This window comes from Engystomops pustulosus, chromosome 9, assembly GCF_040894005.1.
Source record: "Engystomops pustulosus chromosome 9, aEngPut4.maternal, whole genome shotgun sequence".
Lineage (NCBI taxonomy): Eukaryota > Metazoa > Chordata > Amphibia > Anura > Leptodactylidae > Engystomops > Engystomops pustulosus.
This window is the reverse complement of record NC_092419.1, coordinates 34,202,201-34,218,275: the sequence shown is the minus strand read 5'-3', so window position 1 is coordinate 34,218,275 and position 16,075 is coordinate 34,202,201. Positions and strand designations below refer to the sequence as shown.

The following is a 16,075-nucleotide window of genomic DNA, read 5'->3' as shown; positions in this document are numbered from 1 at the left end:
ATCCATGCCCTTGGCCATGAGGCACAGTTGTGTCTATATTACAGCACGGCTGTGGTCAGTACTCTTTTCCGTACCCAGAATATCCTCTTCCTGTAAATAGGATGTATGGAGCTATATATTCTCGGGAAAATGTGAGATTCCTAATAGAAGAGAACAGTCAATAAATAAACTAGTATGTCGCCAGCCCTTGAGTTAATTTACTTTTAAAAACCTCTGTACATTAGAAACGTCCCTGTAACTACTGCCTGTCAAATAGGGGTTGTGTGTTTTTAGGTAAACAGGACATACCAATGGCTACAAAAAAAACAAACAAACTAAAAAAACCAAAAGTAAAACCTATTCTTTCAAAATGGATGGATTCTTGTACTGCTGTGAAGTTATAATTAGAGCCTGGTATGAAGTTTTATTGAAATTCCATTTACTTTATTTTGAATAACTTGTAAAAATTGCTCACTATGCGGCAGGATCCAATGGCTCCTTTCTCAGCCAATTTTCCCACAGCAGACACTTGTGTCAAGTATGTTGAACGTCCAGGAAGCAAATGGCCAAAGCCTCTCAAGATTTATTTTTGAACATTATCTCTCTTCAGGTTCTCCCGTGTAATTACTTCTACCAGGGATAATAAAAAGGCTTAATAAATCAAAACACAAGTGTGAAAACATAAAAGATTACAATACACATTTCCTTGGAAGATTTGTCTAGGTTAGACGTGTAATAACTCTTATAAACGACTCTTAGGAAGGTAATTAATATCTGGAGAACGTGTCCCCTGGGAGTTTTGGAATGGGTTTTACTATTTTTGTAAGGTGTTAATAAAGCATTTTTAGGTTAGATCTCTTCACCACCTTGTCGGCTTGACATATAGCATTGTAAAAACAATATGGGGTGTAAGCAAACAGTGTTTATAAGTTATGGCATTTCATCCAGAGTAGGGAAAATAGTTTTTACACAATTCAGTTTGATTCCTAAATCTGAGTAATTTTCCAGGAATTAAAATTGATGGCTTATCGTCAACATGGACTATCAGTGTCTGATTGTGGGGGTTGACATACTCATGCACAGTTTTACTATTCGGGCTGCATAGAGCCGGCAGTAGTTGGTTCCGTGGTCTTTCTAGTGGCTGGAAGCTGTAACTGCGGCCATGACTCTGATTCACTAATTTGGGAACCGCAGCTGCTGATACTGCTTCCGAACTCTCTGTTTATTCTAGGAGAAACAGCTTTTGGATCAGAAGGATAGGCCATTGATATTAATTCTTAGAAAATGCTTATAATTCTCCAGTTTCAAGGCTCAGAGTAATGCCCAGTTCACACATACAACCGGGAAAAAACCTGAAAAATAAATTGTAGCGAAACGCAAGGTCTTTTGCACAACTTTCGTTCACCATAGTCTTCAATGGGCCCTCTGTTACTCCATTACACTTCCTTATATATAGTGAAATAAGAGTCATGTCCAGCTGTGCTATAAATTTCAGCCCCCCCTCTCTCCTTTCAAGAAGAGATCAGAAGAGATCAGTTAAATATTAAATACTTCCAGCCCCCATGAAATACTGGAACATCAATACAGTACTCTATATTATGCTGTTCCTTTAATAATCCTTTTAAATATTTATAAATTATCGAAACTGGGTGTAACCATTGCCTTTTGCCAAAGAGGCATGCCCTACATAGTCTGAAACTCTTAGTACTGGTTGGACAGTATAAGACTATTTTGATCTCTCCCCATCTTTACTAATAACACCCAGTTGTCAATTTGGGAATGCAAAATGGTGTTCACATGTTTCAACTTTGCTGTGTTTACTGGCACCATTTTTAGAATGCATTTTTAAGTTTCCATCTTCAGTATTAAAGAAGCATTTTAATTTGTAGTTAAGCAAAAACCTGGGAAAAAGAAGGTATTAGGCTTAATACACATTAGCATTTTGGGTTCCATTTTGAAAGGATCTACAATTGATATGGTTGGTCAGTTTTCCGTTTTGGAAAAATGTAGTAATCTATTTTCTAATTGATTCTATTGGCTTTATCACTTAATCATTGATAATATAATCTTCACCTGTTGCTGTAGACCTACTACACACATCGCACATTGTAACTTTTGGCCTGGGCTCAGGTTGTGCCTGGTGGTGAATGATAGAAATGCCACAGGGCATTCCTCACTTTAGTAGCATTGGCTCCAGTTCAGTGCTACTGGATAGGCCTGGCAGGGAACACTTGGATTTTAAATTTGACTTTGATCAGGGAGCAGGAAGGTGATATTTATTACCTGTGAAATCGTCTGCGCTGAAGAAGCAAAATTTACATCTTTAATATTTTTGGAATTTTACAAGGTCCATTTAAGAGAAAAACTCACCAGCAGCGCCAGCCGATAACATATACATTCCTTCTTTATTTAGGTTGTTAAAAACGCAATACACACATATGGACATCTATATGGGACCTACATGTTTCAGCTCTTGGCCTCCTGTGTCATATATGAAGTTATTTTGACAAGGGGTGTAACGATTGTGGTCGCAGGGGGTGATAATGTGACCCGGCACACAGGTACAGGGGGGCCCAGGCTTCCACTGCTGACCTGTATATTATCCACCGGGGAGCCAGCCCGTGGCTATCAGAATAAAATCGGTGCTGCTTTTGGACAGTATATATATAAATATATAGGAGTATGGTGCTCTGTGAGTATATGTCCGTGTAGCAGGTATTTGTATTCTCAAATGCAATTCGCAGGACGGGGGTGGCTGCGACAGTTTAGATATCTGGGACCCAGAGTTTGCATCGGGGCCCACAGAAGTTTTGTATGCCATTTCAGGGCACTCTTCCAAATGTAACTTTACCTAATACAGAAAATATTTCCATGGCATATATTAAAAAAACTGATTTTGATTTAGTAAAAAATATATTATACAAAGGTATCATAATTGTTTACTGAAGTATGTTAGTCATGTATAAATTATACTTCCTAATAATACTATTCTTATAATTGGTTGTCTCCTTGGAGTTATTCATTGCCGCCATTTTTCAAGTTTCCCCTTACATGAACCAATGATTTCTCTGCATCCAGTTTCCAGAGAGCAGAAGACCCTACATAATCGACTATTACAGGCCCCCAATCTAATACTGAGCTAAGCAAATGAAGTTAAAAATGATTTTGAAGCCGGATAATTCTGTTTTATTTCTAGTCTCAGGTTTTAATTATATAAATGTTTTATGTTAATGTCTCCCTAATTGCGCAACTGTCTCCTTGAATTTTTCAGTAACTTGAACATTGCAACCTGCAATCATAGCCAAATGCTTTACCAGATAACCTGTAACACACACTTAAAATTGTCCTCCACCGGCTTTACCCTTAGTCAGACTGATTTGGGTTCATGTATACGCAAGCAGTTAAATCACAAGATTTTCTCATTGGCGGTTTAGTTGAGGCCAGGATAAAAAGAAAAAGAGCACACACTTCCTCCACTCTGACTCCTAGTTCCCGCTTTGCTCAAGTGCTTCCAATTTTGGGTCTGCATGTGACGAAATTTCAGGGGAGCCACAGGACCCAGTTAATGAGTTGGTCACCTCTGACAAGTGAGATCAGTTCCTTTTTCCCGGGTACTTCGCTTCCTGTGTTGTCCCTGATACAAGGAGGCCACTCATTGTGAAGTGATTCCTGTGTCCCCCTTGAATTTCCAGTTGGACGCAGGACTTACACTGGAAGTACTGGAGTGATGCTGTAGGGGGGGGGGGAGCGGATCAGGGTAAGTATGTGTTCTTTATTTTTAGTTACTCTATCCCTGGCCTATGGAGCTTTATCATATTTAAAAAAAAAACTTTAAGCTTATGACAATTTTGTCATTTGGACTCTTTGTGTACTGACTTGTTGGTGAGCTCATGGTACACATGACATATACACATTTTTCGGAGTGTATCTCTCCACCTCTTAGCTAACTCTCTTACTATATATACACATATATAATTTGTACATTATTATTCTAGTTGTTAAAATAGGGATTTTAAAGTCCTGCCCAAAGACCATCAAGTCAAGCTGCTTATAACAGACGTGAACACCCATTTTGAGTTTAAAGACTAACTGTAAAGTTACTTTATAAAAAATAGTTTTAGTACAGGTGGAGAGAGATGGAGAGAGCCTTTGACAGCAATTCCAAATATACCTGTATCATGCTACTGGCTTATTCCTATCCCAAGATATTGCCTCATATATCTATCATCCCTATCTATAAAATCCTCTCAGCTTTTGCTGAAGTAGGTGGGGCTGCAATTCTGCTGCGTTCAAACTTTCAAACACAAACAGCACTGCTAAGTACCAGAAGTATGCAGGGATTTCCTCCCATCCTGTAGCTCCGTCCAGACTGCAGAATGGTTGTAATTGGATGACCCAAAACGTGGAATCTGTCACATGTTTGGGACATCACTAAAGGTCCTGGTTTTTCCAGCAATAGTCAGAACTGATATTCTCCTGCACTTAGTAGGCGAGAGATTGTGCGCGTGCACCTATTGTAGTGCCTTTTCCAACAAGAGCCACCCACCCTCCACTCATCTATAGCATCCAGATATAGATTCCCATGGCAACCAATCAAAACAAAGTGAGGAAGAGCAGCCAGGGGGACAAGGTAAAACCCCTGCAAGCAGGCAAACAGCTGCAGATAGCTAATGAGAGTAAATTAGAGAATTACATTGCAGAGTTAAGCGAAAGTTTTTTTTATATTTTACAGTTGTTCTTTAACCAAATAAATTAAAATCTAGCCGGCTCACAATTGAAAGTACTTGGATTCCAGCAGAAATCATCCAGACTACAGATGCTATAGTAATTCAAACCAAACAATCCATTCCAACACTAGTGTTTTGTTCGAAATACCTAGACTGCCTGAAAAGGTAGAACTTTCAGACTGAACAGCAATTTTGGGACAAGGGTGTATTTGCTCTGTATTTACAGGTTTTGTTCAAAATTTGGAAAAAAAATGGCAGTAATTAACAGTATTCATATGGGAAATATTCAACACATCAAATATATCTGGAGGCTTGTGTCACGGACCTGGCTCCTAGTTCTGCATCAACCGGCGGAATAGATCTGATTGTTACAGACTGTACGATTTCTGTAGGATCGGGTTATGTTATGCTGTGTCTTCAGATTTTATAATATGCCACGATAGGACAAATATAGCTGACACTGATATAAAATAAACCCTGATTGGCAGCCTCTGACCATTTCCTCTTCTAATGTTTTCACAATGAATGTCAAGACATTTTAGGAAATTCAGCCGCTGTTCCATAAACTCTTTTGAAGAGGACTGGGCTATTTTTGGAAGGAAAGTAGGTGCCAACCTGCCAGAGTCGGGTGAGCATGGGGTTTACACTTTCCGATGTAAAGAATATGATCCAAATATAACATTTTTTTATTACTTACAATGGATCACAGTGTTCTTAAACTGCACAAAAATGTGGTGTATTATAAGAGCAATGCAGGATAAATCTTATTATAAAATGTTATTATTTTATTCATTAGCTGTAACTTCATAGGGTCTGCTGGTTACCAGTGGTTTGAATTGTATGAGGATTCTAGTAGTGTAGAGACGTGGTTCTATTGGACAAAATATATACATTTATACCCCATTACGTTTTATCTCTTTGTACCCAAAATCAAAACTTCTGCCTAATTCTCACCACGTCACCAATCAAAAGAGAGTGTTAGTATCAAGACAAAGAAGAGGTGCAGGCCTTGAGCTTACTGAGAACCTACCAACTTGTCAGGCCCTCTGCAAAACCACACACAGCAACTGGATGATAGTCCTTACTCTGGGTATGTGCACAAAACTGTTGATGGACAACCAGAGAGACAAGCGGACACAAGCATAATCAGGCAAATTGGGTAAAAACCAAGAATAGTCAAATAACAAAGCAAGGGTCAAAGTATACAGCAGAAAGTACAATCGAACTTCAAGTAGTAAGGTATCAGCATAACCAGCCCTGAGTGTAGGGAGGAGTGGGTATTTATACAGTTCCTGGATACTGCCCCATCCGCTGTTTGATTTGGCCTCCATCACTTAAGAAAAACCTGAGACACACTCTCTGCGCCATGATGAGCAACAACAATGCTCTGCTCTTAGCAGAGCAAACACCTAGTTGTGAACTAGATATGAAAAGTATTACAGCAGATCTGACAGCCATGATATTGTCAAGCTGCCATCTATTAAAAAATATGATAATGCCACATGCCACAATGTACACTTCCAAGCTACATGCACAGACTGTACGCTTCCAATCTAATGAAGAAGTGAATTGAAACAGCTCTCTATTCGGTCAGATATTTCTCCAACAAGGTCATAACTATGGAGCCATGGGCCATGGTGTCAATCTAAACATCATAAGACATCAGTATTATAAATGGGAGCTTTCCCCAAAAATATTTTACATTTGGGACCAGTAGCTTCAAGTTATCCACCTCTCCAAGCTAATAGATCTAAAGTCACCATCCGAGAACAGGTAACGACTGCTAAGAACATCATAAAATAGAAGACTTGGTCCATGAGACCATGCTGGTTGGCAGCTGATAAGCTCTACTATGTCTGTATACAAAGCTCCAGAAGCTGCAGTCACAATAACAATGAGAAGTTTGTGAAATCTCACAGTTTTTAATAAGAAGCCAACATTGTACTGATTCATCGAGGTAGTGAAAAGTAACGTGAATGAATGCGAATCCTGGGAAAGGCTTCCAACTTCTCGAGAGAGAGAGTTTCCCAGAAGCATTTCATTTCATGACAATTTAGGAATTGTTTTTCTCCACTGTTGGATACATTCTATACTTTGTTACTAAAACAATTCTTAGAAATATTTTCCTTTGATTGAATCCATGCATATTTGGACACAGCCTGAAAGATTGCCTCGCAATAATGCAGAAGGGAAACTTAAAAGAACAAATGTTGTATGGAGTCTTTGTGAACGAAAACAAGTTTAAGCTGGAGGATGAGTCTGAGGACACACTAAAACTATGGCTCAATATAACTTATTAAAAGGGGAAACTTTTATTTATGTAAATTACCACTTTTTTGGTGAACCTGCAACCTACAGTGCCATTCACTTTGTGCAGGTTGTAGCAGAGTAGAACACATTTCTTTGGCCGAATGGCCTGGCAGTCCAAAAGTGGGGCAGTGTTTACCACTAGGCAATCTAAACATTGCTCAAGGATCAAGCTGGATAAAAAAAAATGGTGGATCTTTTGTCATTTTTGACACCACATATAATTTGAACTACTTTGCAGAATAATCGTTGCATATGTTTTGGCACACAATGGTTTATCTCAAGCCAAATCCCTTTTAGTGAAGCCACCATCTTTTGCTTACTAAGTCCTATAGAATGACGAGTCCTAGTCTGACTAGTGATTGGTCTCTCCTTGTGTTTCCTGTGATGTCAGAAACCACACAGGAAATTAAGTTCATTTTTTTGCCGCTTTTAATGATACATAAAATAATGGAAAAAAATATGGTTGCTCTTTATTAACAAAAATAATACCATAAGTCCACCTCAGAGAGGCATGGGAATTTGGAAGTACAAAATAATGACAACCTTTGACACACAAGAATGAGAATGGATTTATAACATTCTACATCATTTAAGGAATGTGCCCCTCAGACCTGGTGGGAGGCTTGTAACTATGGACCAGATCTCAATCATAGGACAATAAAGCCTTCACACATCTTATCTGCTATACTATGACAGCTTAATCTGCTATTTATATTGATGCTTCTGCTTTACATCACTTAACATCACGTTTTAATTACTATGCTGTTTTTTGACCTCTTGTATGGAAATAAATGCCTCTTTGGGTTTTTCCTTAAATCATGAAGACCTCGCTAGTCTTCAGAACTTGTTCTTGTCAATTTTTCTTTAGCCATCAATCTAGAAAGATTCTTATTTTTTTCCTCTCCAGGCCAAAACTGGCCCCAGACATTAGATTAGTTTGTACTATATTACCCATTTCTGTAAGATGAACTGACACCCTTGGTTGGGCATGCCGGATTTCATAATGTCTGATCCTTTAGTTTTTGGAGAAAAAAAACAATATACTGGCCCTTTCTGTCTCTCATGCTGTGGCCACTTTTGTCTTTGTATACACTTCTGGCCGGAATGAAAGTGTTTGGCATTGGTGAAGTTCGGTGAAGGAAGGGTGAAGTTCTACAACACTGAGGTGGTCTATGCAGTTTCTAAATAATGCAGGGAACAGATAAGTTTACATGAAGGAGCCTTGCATGCCCACTGAAAGACCCTGTGTTGTTCATGGGACTGACGAAACTTGTGACTGTCTGAGAAATCCCAAATATGGTGGTTCATCACTTTCTGGTGAAAAGAAGTAGGTAAGTACAGTTTTTTTAATGTTTATTAGCATTCCCAGATTTTTTTTTTAAATTTCTGTGTAAGGGTCTGTGTAATGGTCTGTATTTGTACAATAACCATACAAATTATAATGATGTCTTACCCTAAAACTAAGGAAGTCATATACATTGATTAGCATCAAATAAGTATTTTTCCAGGTACTCCGGTAATCCTTAAGGGCTCATGCACACAACCATATCCATTTTGCATTCTTGTTTATACAGCCACAAAAACGGGCCATGCTTCACCCGTGTGTAACCTATATGCTACCATAAACTAGCTGTATCCTCAAAAATATATGATCAGCTGGCACCCACATATCCTGGTTTCCTGGGCAACTCACAGCAAAAACCGGCGGTATATGGTGGACAACACCATATGTAGGCCATTTTGTTTTATACTCCAATAGACTTCTACTGTACAGAAAAAACTATAATGATAGGACATATTCTAATTTTTATGTTGCGGTCTGATGGCCAGTTCACCATGTGGTGAGAAATAGGGTGACCAGATACATATCCGTTTTTACTATTACAGTCAATGAGTTTGTTTTTTAGATGCAAAAAAAGGTTTCCAATGCTACGTCTAAAAATATGGTCGGTAGCATGAAGCCTAACTAAGAGATTTTGTATGTCAGGAGTAGGTTTTGAATAAGATAATAGAGAGTAAAGGGCATTCCGTTTTCCAGTGGTGTGGTCCGTGGTTACTGTGTCTGGGTATTGGGATGACTGCAATATGTGAACATGTGAAAAAAAACAGGTGTGGTGTTGATGCGCTAACAGAATGAAGACTCAAGCCGGATGGATCATTAATGGTTTTATATTATGAATTACGCATTTCAGGTGTGAACCTAAGGCTCTTCCTTAGGTCCAGTAAAGATTACTCTGCAAAAATACATGAAAGGTACAAAATGTAAATGAGTAAATAGTATAAATAAAAGTATGTACAAAGTGTAAATATTTGTAAAAATCAGGATGAAGTACCTAATAGGGAGAAGATGTTATTAGATTCGAAGATGGTCCGTTCTCCCAAGAGTGGACTGACATTCATGCTGACAAACCGTTTTTCATACGTATCCTGGTGGAACCTTAGGAACTGGTTTGAATGTTTCCTCAGAGAACTTGAACCTGTGCTATGATATAACACTTGATATAACCTTTTTTTCATATAGAATCATTGCAAGTTCGGTTTTTCTTCACACATCTTGATTTTTCCATAGTATATAAAATATCAAACTACAAAATACCCTGAACAACAGATAGCTACAGAACCATATGTAAATGTAAAGATACCTGTAAAGATATCTCATTCCATACATCGTCTTATTCAAGGAAAAAAGCAATATATATCAAAGTGATGTTCTTCCTTCTTAAGTGAAGTCATACTTCAGATACCAGTGCCGTGACTGTCTTTTCATATAACCCTGATTTGATCTTCATGTCCATTGTTTGTAAAAAGCCAAAAGTGGAATCTATGACATGTAAACCTTTGGCACCTCCTCCATCTCGACTTTTGGACTGAATTAAGTCGAGCCCTTGATGTTCAAGAGTCCTGCAAAGTGCAGAAGTTATTTCCAACCACTCTATCTCTTGTTTATGCTGTTCTGCCTTCAAACCACTAGAGAGTTGGCCACTGCTAGATTACGATGTATATTCCCTTTTGAACGCTGGTTTGATGACTGAAGCCACTTACATTTCAAAGTTATGGCACTTGTCCTGAAGAGTCCAGATCTAATCCTGGAGACAGCTGCTCTCTGACCTTGGGAGAGTCCTTTCATGATTCTGTTCTTCGGACATTGAGACACAAATTTTTGGCTTGGTACGACATTACAGTCCTACGTACTGCCTCGCTTACTTCATACCCATCTTCATTATTCTTGTCTTGCTCCTCACAAGGGGTTGTAGTATGGCATTTTATGTTCTATTGAGTAATTAGCTTGGTTCTCCAGATTTTATGGAGATGCAAATCCCTATAGTATCTAGTAACTCTTTTGTAGGATTCTTTTGGAAATTTTGTTTACAGAAATTGTAAGGATCGTGACTTTGGCTTTGATGTGAGCATAATATGCTGCTTTCTTTTTGGTGTGCTTTGTATTGTTTTGGTGGGTGTATTTTCTTATGTGTTACTTGTCTTTAGCTCTTAAAAGGAATGTCAACACAGCGAAGGAAAAATATTGGAAAAATTGCAGATGAGGAAGATTCACAAAGTGGTGACTGTGACGATGAAGATGAGTGTGAGGATGGATCAGGAAGGAGCGGATTAAGAATACGGAATCAACTGCGCTTTATACCAGGTGAGTTTTTTGTGGTCACATGAGTAATTAAAAAGTATTTGTTTTCCTAATTGAGTTTCTTGTGAAGAACTTGTATACAGTAAAGATAAAAGCAGTTAAAACCTGATATTTAGCCATGTGATTTCCAAGATCGCCCTTAACTGGTATTGAGCCCCTAAAGTAAACCACTGCACATGTGCATTATATACAGGACATGCACAGTAAAGAGAAGGTGTGTTATACTTGAGCTTTCGTGAGCGCAATATGCATGCACCAATCCACCGAAGCAAGCTTCTAAATTTGTATGATTGGTAGAATATTCAGTTTGCAGATCACAGAACCAAACAGGACTCTTATGGCAGTGTATCTAGAAAGGGATTTTTATGTATAGGATGAATTAAAGGGAATCTGTCATCATTTTAACATGATGACAGGTTCCAATAGCCCCTGGCATGTTGATTTTAAAAATGCCTTTATTATTCATCTGATTTTTAATAATTTCTTTAATATTACCTGGCTCCCTGCTAGCAGTGTGTGGTGAGTCCCAGGGAGCAGTTTAAATAGCATTAGTCGTCTTCTCCATCTACATGTAAGAGGTTATTGGAACTGCAGTCATCAGCATTGTTGGTGCTTAGAGCCCTGCTGCCCATAGTGATAGAACAGGGAGGGTATTACTCCCTGCTCTGCCACAGCTCGGCAGCTTCATCTGCAGCAGTGCACAAGCCAGGAGCCCTACTCATGTACGGTGCCTGGCTCATGCGCTGCCACTGCCTCCGCTATCCCCATGTGACCACCTACCACACGGGACTTGCTGAATTTTTTTTTTAACCGTTCAGATATAGTCCTAATAGGCTGTCTTCAAAAATCTTGAAATACTTGGCCTTAAAAAAGAACATTTATTGTGTAATATTTGCTATACTATCTTGAGTGCATTACACGGGCCACTCAAAAGTAACCAGTGATCTGTATGTGGCCTGCGGGATGCACAATGCCCAGCCCTGCTCATAGGACCTGCCCTGCTCAAGTTTGAGACTTGCACAAATATTTTTTAACCATTTTAATATAGTCCAATGAGGCAGTCTTGAAAATTCTTGAAACAAATAGTGTCGACCTCAATAATGAAGCCTTGAAAATGTATTGTGTTATAGTTACTATAGTAACTTGAGTGCATCAAATTCTTTATGACGCCAATGGCATAATTGCTACATGAACACTTAATACTTATTTTATTAGAATTTATAAATTTATATCATTTTCGTGCTTATGATAAAAGCAACTTTATACGTGGTTAATCGTGGGTTTGGCGATCCGCCCTGGATCTCAAGAGAATTTGGCACAACCCTGTGGTCCAAGTCCAGCTGTTGAAATAAAGAGTTACATTACCATGTAAAACTGCTGCAAACACATATTTTTTTTCCTTTGACCCCATAACCTTGTTCTTGTTCCCTTCTTAAACACCAGGCTTACCATATGTGCCTGTCTTTTTAACTTGGGAGCAATAGTCATTTTCGTAAAAACTTTGATTTATCTTCTGGCGTTTTGAGAGTAACCTCTGTGTCTGTCTTCTAATGACATGGGACCACTTAAAGTAGTGATTTAAGCAAACTTGTAAAGTGTCAAGCCTAAAAGTTTGTAAGCGACTATAAACATATGCTAGTAAGCAGTCAATGCAAAGAAATTCATTATTATGTTACCCTAGTGAAATAACAAAGCATACAGGGAGATTTTTATGATGAAGTTTTTATTATTTCCAACATCTGTAATGCGTAATTGTGTATCCAGGACAGATAATCTAACGTAAAGAAATAATTAATATGCCTGAATATATTATGTGTTTGTCATTGAATATATGTAGATTTATGCTAAGCCAAAGTTTAATCAAAGTTTAGATAAACATTTTTTTATGGGCTGTACAATTCTATAAATTATTTAAGAATTGAAATCGCTAATTTTGACAACCTTTGACCATGTGTCTATTCCAGTAATAATCCTGGCAAAAATGTATACATTATGTCATGCCTCCGGCATGGCCTAAAAACTTAATGAAACCATAGAGATAACCCTTGTGTCATAGTATCATAGTAGATAAGGTTGAAAAAGACATTGGTCCATCAAGTCCAAATTAGAATTCTGTAATGATCCAGAGGAACACAAAAATCTTTGCAAGGCTGATGCCAATTGGCCCAATGTAAGTCAAAATTCTTTTCCGACCCTAAGAAATTATAAGCAAAAATGTTGTTCATATAACCTGTGATATTTTTCTATCCAGAAAGGCATCCAGGCCCTTTTTGAACATGTACAAATTATCGTAACCAGCTCTACTTTAGGCGTAGATGATTCCCCCTTGTCCTGGCAACAAGCTTAGGTATAAATAGATCCCTCCCTTCCAGGCCCTGCACTAGACATAACATCAGCTTTCACCCCTTGACTGCACTATGGCCAAAGGAATCTAATTGATATCCCAAAACTATAACTTAGATTAACAGACCAGCGACCTTGTCTTATGAAGATAATATGGACATCCTGCTCAGGATTTCCTTTTGGAGACTTGAACAGAAAGTTGTTCCCATTGAAGTTGAAGGAAATCTACCATTTTGAAAGCCATCTTTATAACTCTTGACACTAACTGATACAGGATCATATCTTCATTAGCCCTAAAACAATGTCATTTTGGCCAAAATATGCAAATTATCACATCTCACAGGCCGCTAAGCACTCCCTATACTCTCTTTCTCCACTCTCTCCCATTTTCCTGCCAAGGGCATGTGACATAACCCATTGTGGGCGGTCGTCATCCATATGTTGCAACTGACTACTCCTTAGTGCGGTTGCGTGGTACGGAAGATGACCTGCGTTTCATGATAGGGACTGCATATTTTTAAAAGATGTCTTTTACCAAAATCGCTAAGTTTTCGGGCTAATATAGATATGATCCTGTATTATTTTAATAAAGATGACCATTAAGTTTCTTTGGTTAAAAATATGGCTATCCAAGTAGTAGATTTCCTTTGCCAAGATGTCAACTTTTCTCCAAAGGATAAGTAAAAAGTGTCTAATCTAAATAGTCCAACTGCTGAAACTCTAGCTCTCCCAAGAATTATTTTGTAACCCCATTTTAAGGAGGTGGAGGTAACACAAGCATGCAGCAACTTTCTTTTAACCCATGGGACTGCTGGAGATATCCAGGTTCTACCATGGTACTAGTGGTTAGACCATCACTGATTAGTAACTTCCCTATAAAGAAGCTGTGGATAATTCCTAGTTGCATTTACAAAATTACTCATGGTAGTTATGTCCAGTTGTGGTCCAGATCTAGGGCACACAATATTCACTTGTTAGGCCCCTGCAATTGTAGATTTAGAGTTATTTCGACCAAGGTTATTTCTGAAGTGAGTTCTGAAGCATTGCAAGGGGTTGTGGTAAAACTACAAAACTAATCTGACTCGCACAGATTTTTTCCTTAGGGAATGAAGGTCTCTAGCGACTTTTCCACTTTTTGTAAATATTCCACCAAAAGATCACTTTCTTCTGTTTGCTCTGTTTGCTGTTTTGTCCTTCTGAGGATAGTTCCTCTAATATCCTTGTGGCAAGTGTTACTTGGCAATTGTTGTCTTCTTATAGATCTGAAACCTTTTCCGTAGAAGTAAGAAATTCCCATTACACAGTTCTGGAGAGCTAACAATAGATATTTTATTCTCAATATATTTCAAAGGGCGAAACAAGCTTTTTGGCGTGAACCTGATAGAGTATTGCTTACACATTCCAAGAGCTGCTGTGCTAAGGCAGATAGAAAAGTACATAAAACATTTACATCAGGCGTAGCTGTGCCCTGATGTAATAGGTGCGTCTCGGAGAACCCACCCAAGACAGAGGTTTAAGTTTGTGCTGACTTCAGAGAATTTCTCATTTCTTGAATTTTCTTTACTTAGTAGCTTCTGAAACACAGCCTCTAATAACAGAGATGTGTACTCCCTGGAATCGCTTCTATTCGACACATGGGCTTGGTCTTACATTATTTATTATCCTACGCTTTTGCTTCTTAGAGGGCTTTGATGATCTTCTACACCAAGGGCTATGGAATGAAATATTGTACCATATCAGCCAAGAATGAACAATTGTTGGGATGATACATTTTATATCTGGTCTCTTTAGAACAATCTTCTAATTTCTCAAAGAGTAGACCCTTAAGGGTTTAAGTATGTGTGCTTCTTGACTACAGTCTCGAATGCACCACAGATGACTATATAAAAAGATTATATAAGAATCAACAGGTTCATTTAAGAGAATCTTCTTATTTGAGCTCTAGAGAATGTATAATCAATTATTGATCTTTCTACAACGTAACTTCTTAAGCTGTGTTGCATGTACCCAACAAGGAGCACATCATCATGTTGGGCTTAGTTATAGAGCTGCCTATTTCTAGTGTTAGATGTCATTTTTTGAGTAATGGTGGCTTTACCTTTCCAAACAAGGATTGATTGATAATATGACATATTGATTCATGTGGATGAAAGGAAGGGGCCTTTGAAAGGAACCTGTCATCAGCAACTGGCCTAACATCTTCTCGTTTTTGTTTCTTTCAAAGTCCAGTGTGATGACATAATCCAGAAAAATCAACTTTGAAGCGAGATGTAAATTGGTTGTATAAAGTCAAGGAGGAGGAGAGTTTAACACTGAAGTCAAGGTAGAGAGCTCTGAACACCTCCTCCTCTGTGATTGACATCATGCACCGGATTTCACGAGATCTGGTTAGTGATGTCTCTGGATGCTGGACCATCAATTACAGTGAAGGGGCTTTCTGGGGAAGTGAGAGCTTGACTTCAGTGTTAAACTCTCCGCCTCCTTGATTTAATACAACCAATTTACATCTCACTTGAAAGTTGATTTCCTGGATGATGCCACTACACTGGATTTTGTAAGAAAGAAAAACTAGAAGGTGTTAGGCCCCTTCTCCACTGGCGTTTTTCACGCGCGAGTTCTGCGCGTGCATTTGACGCTCAGAACTCGCATTGCACTCTGTCCCATTGTATTCAATGGGTCTTTCTCCATTTGCGTGGTTTTCAACGCGCGTGCTTGCGTTCGTTTGCACGCGCGTCAAAATCGCAGCATGCTCTATTTTTGCGAGTCACGCGCAATTTTCACGCCCCATTCAAGTCTATGGAGATGCATCAAGAACGCATTGCACTCGCAATCATTGCAAGTGCAATGCGAGTGCAATGCGTTTTAAACGTAAGGGTTGCTAGGTGACCAGTATAACAGTATTTCCCCTGCTCGCGAACGATCATTTAATTAAAAAAACACAATGAAGAACAGTGAAGAATAGAATAAAACCAGTGAACACAGTGAAAACAGTGACCACAGGATCATTTAAGATAAAAACACAGTGCAGAACACAGTGCAGAATAGATTACAGATGTTCGGCACATCTGCTTACTTG

At 38.6% G+C, this 16,075-nt stretch overlaps 2 protein-coding genes across 3 annotated transcripts in view; both read left to right on the top strand.

The window, feature by feature from the left end:
- Nucleotides 1–16,075, top strand: part of LOC140077158 (P2R1A-PPP2R2A-interacting phosphatase regulator 1-like) — a 981,687-nt gene that overhangs the window by 460,033 nt on the left and 505,579 nt on the right. The window lies entirely within an intron of this gene.
- Nucleotides 1–16,075, top strand: part of GPC3 (glypican 3) — a 296,911-nt gene that overhangs the window by 202,385 nt on the left and 78,451 nt on the right. Inside the window, exon 7 of one of the 2 annotated variants that reach the window (XM_072123246.1) lies at nt 10,503–10,659. The exons of the other annotated variant lie outside the window; for it this stretch is intronic. Coding sequence (XP_071979347.1) covers nt 10,503–10,659 — 157 coding nt within the window. The remainder of the gene's footprint in view (nt 1–10,502; nt 10,660–16,075) is intronic. 2 annotated transcript variants of the gene reach the window in all.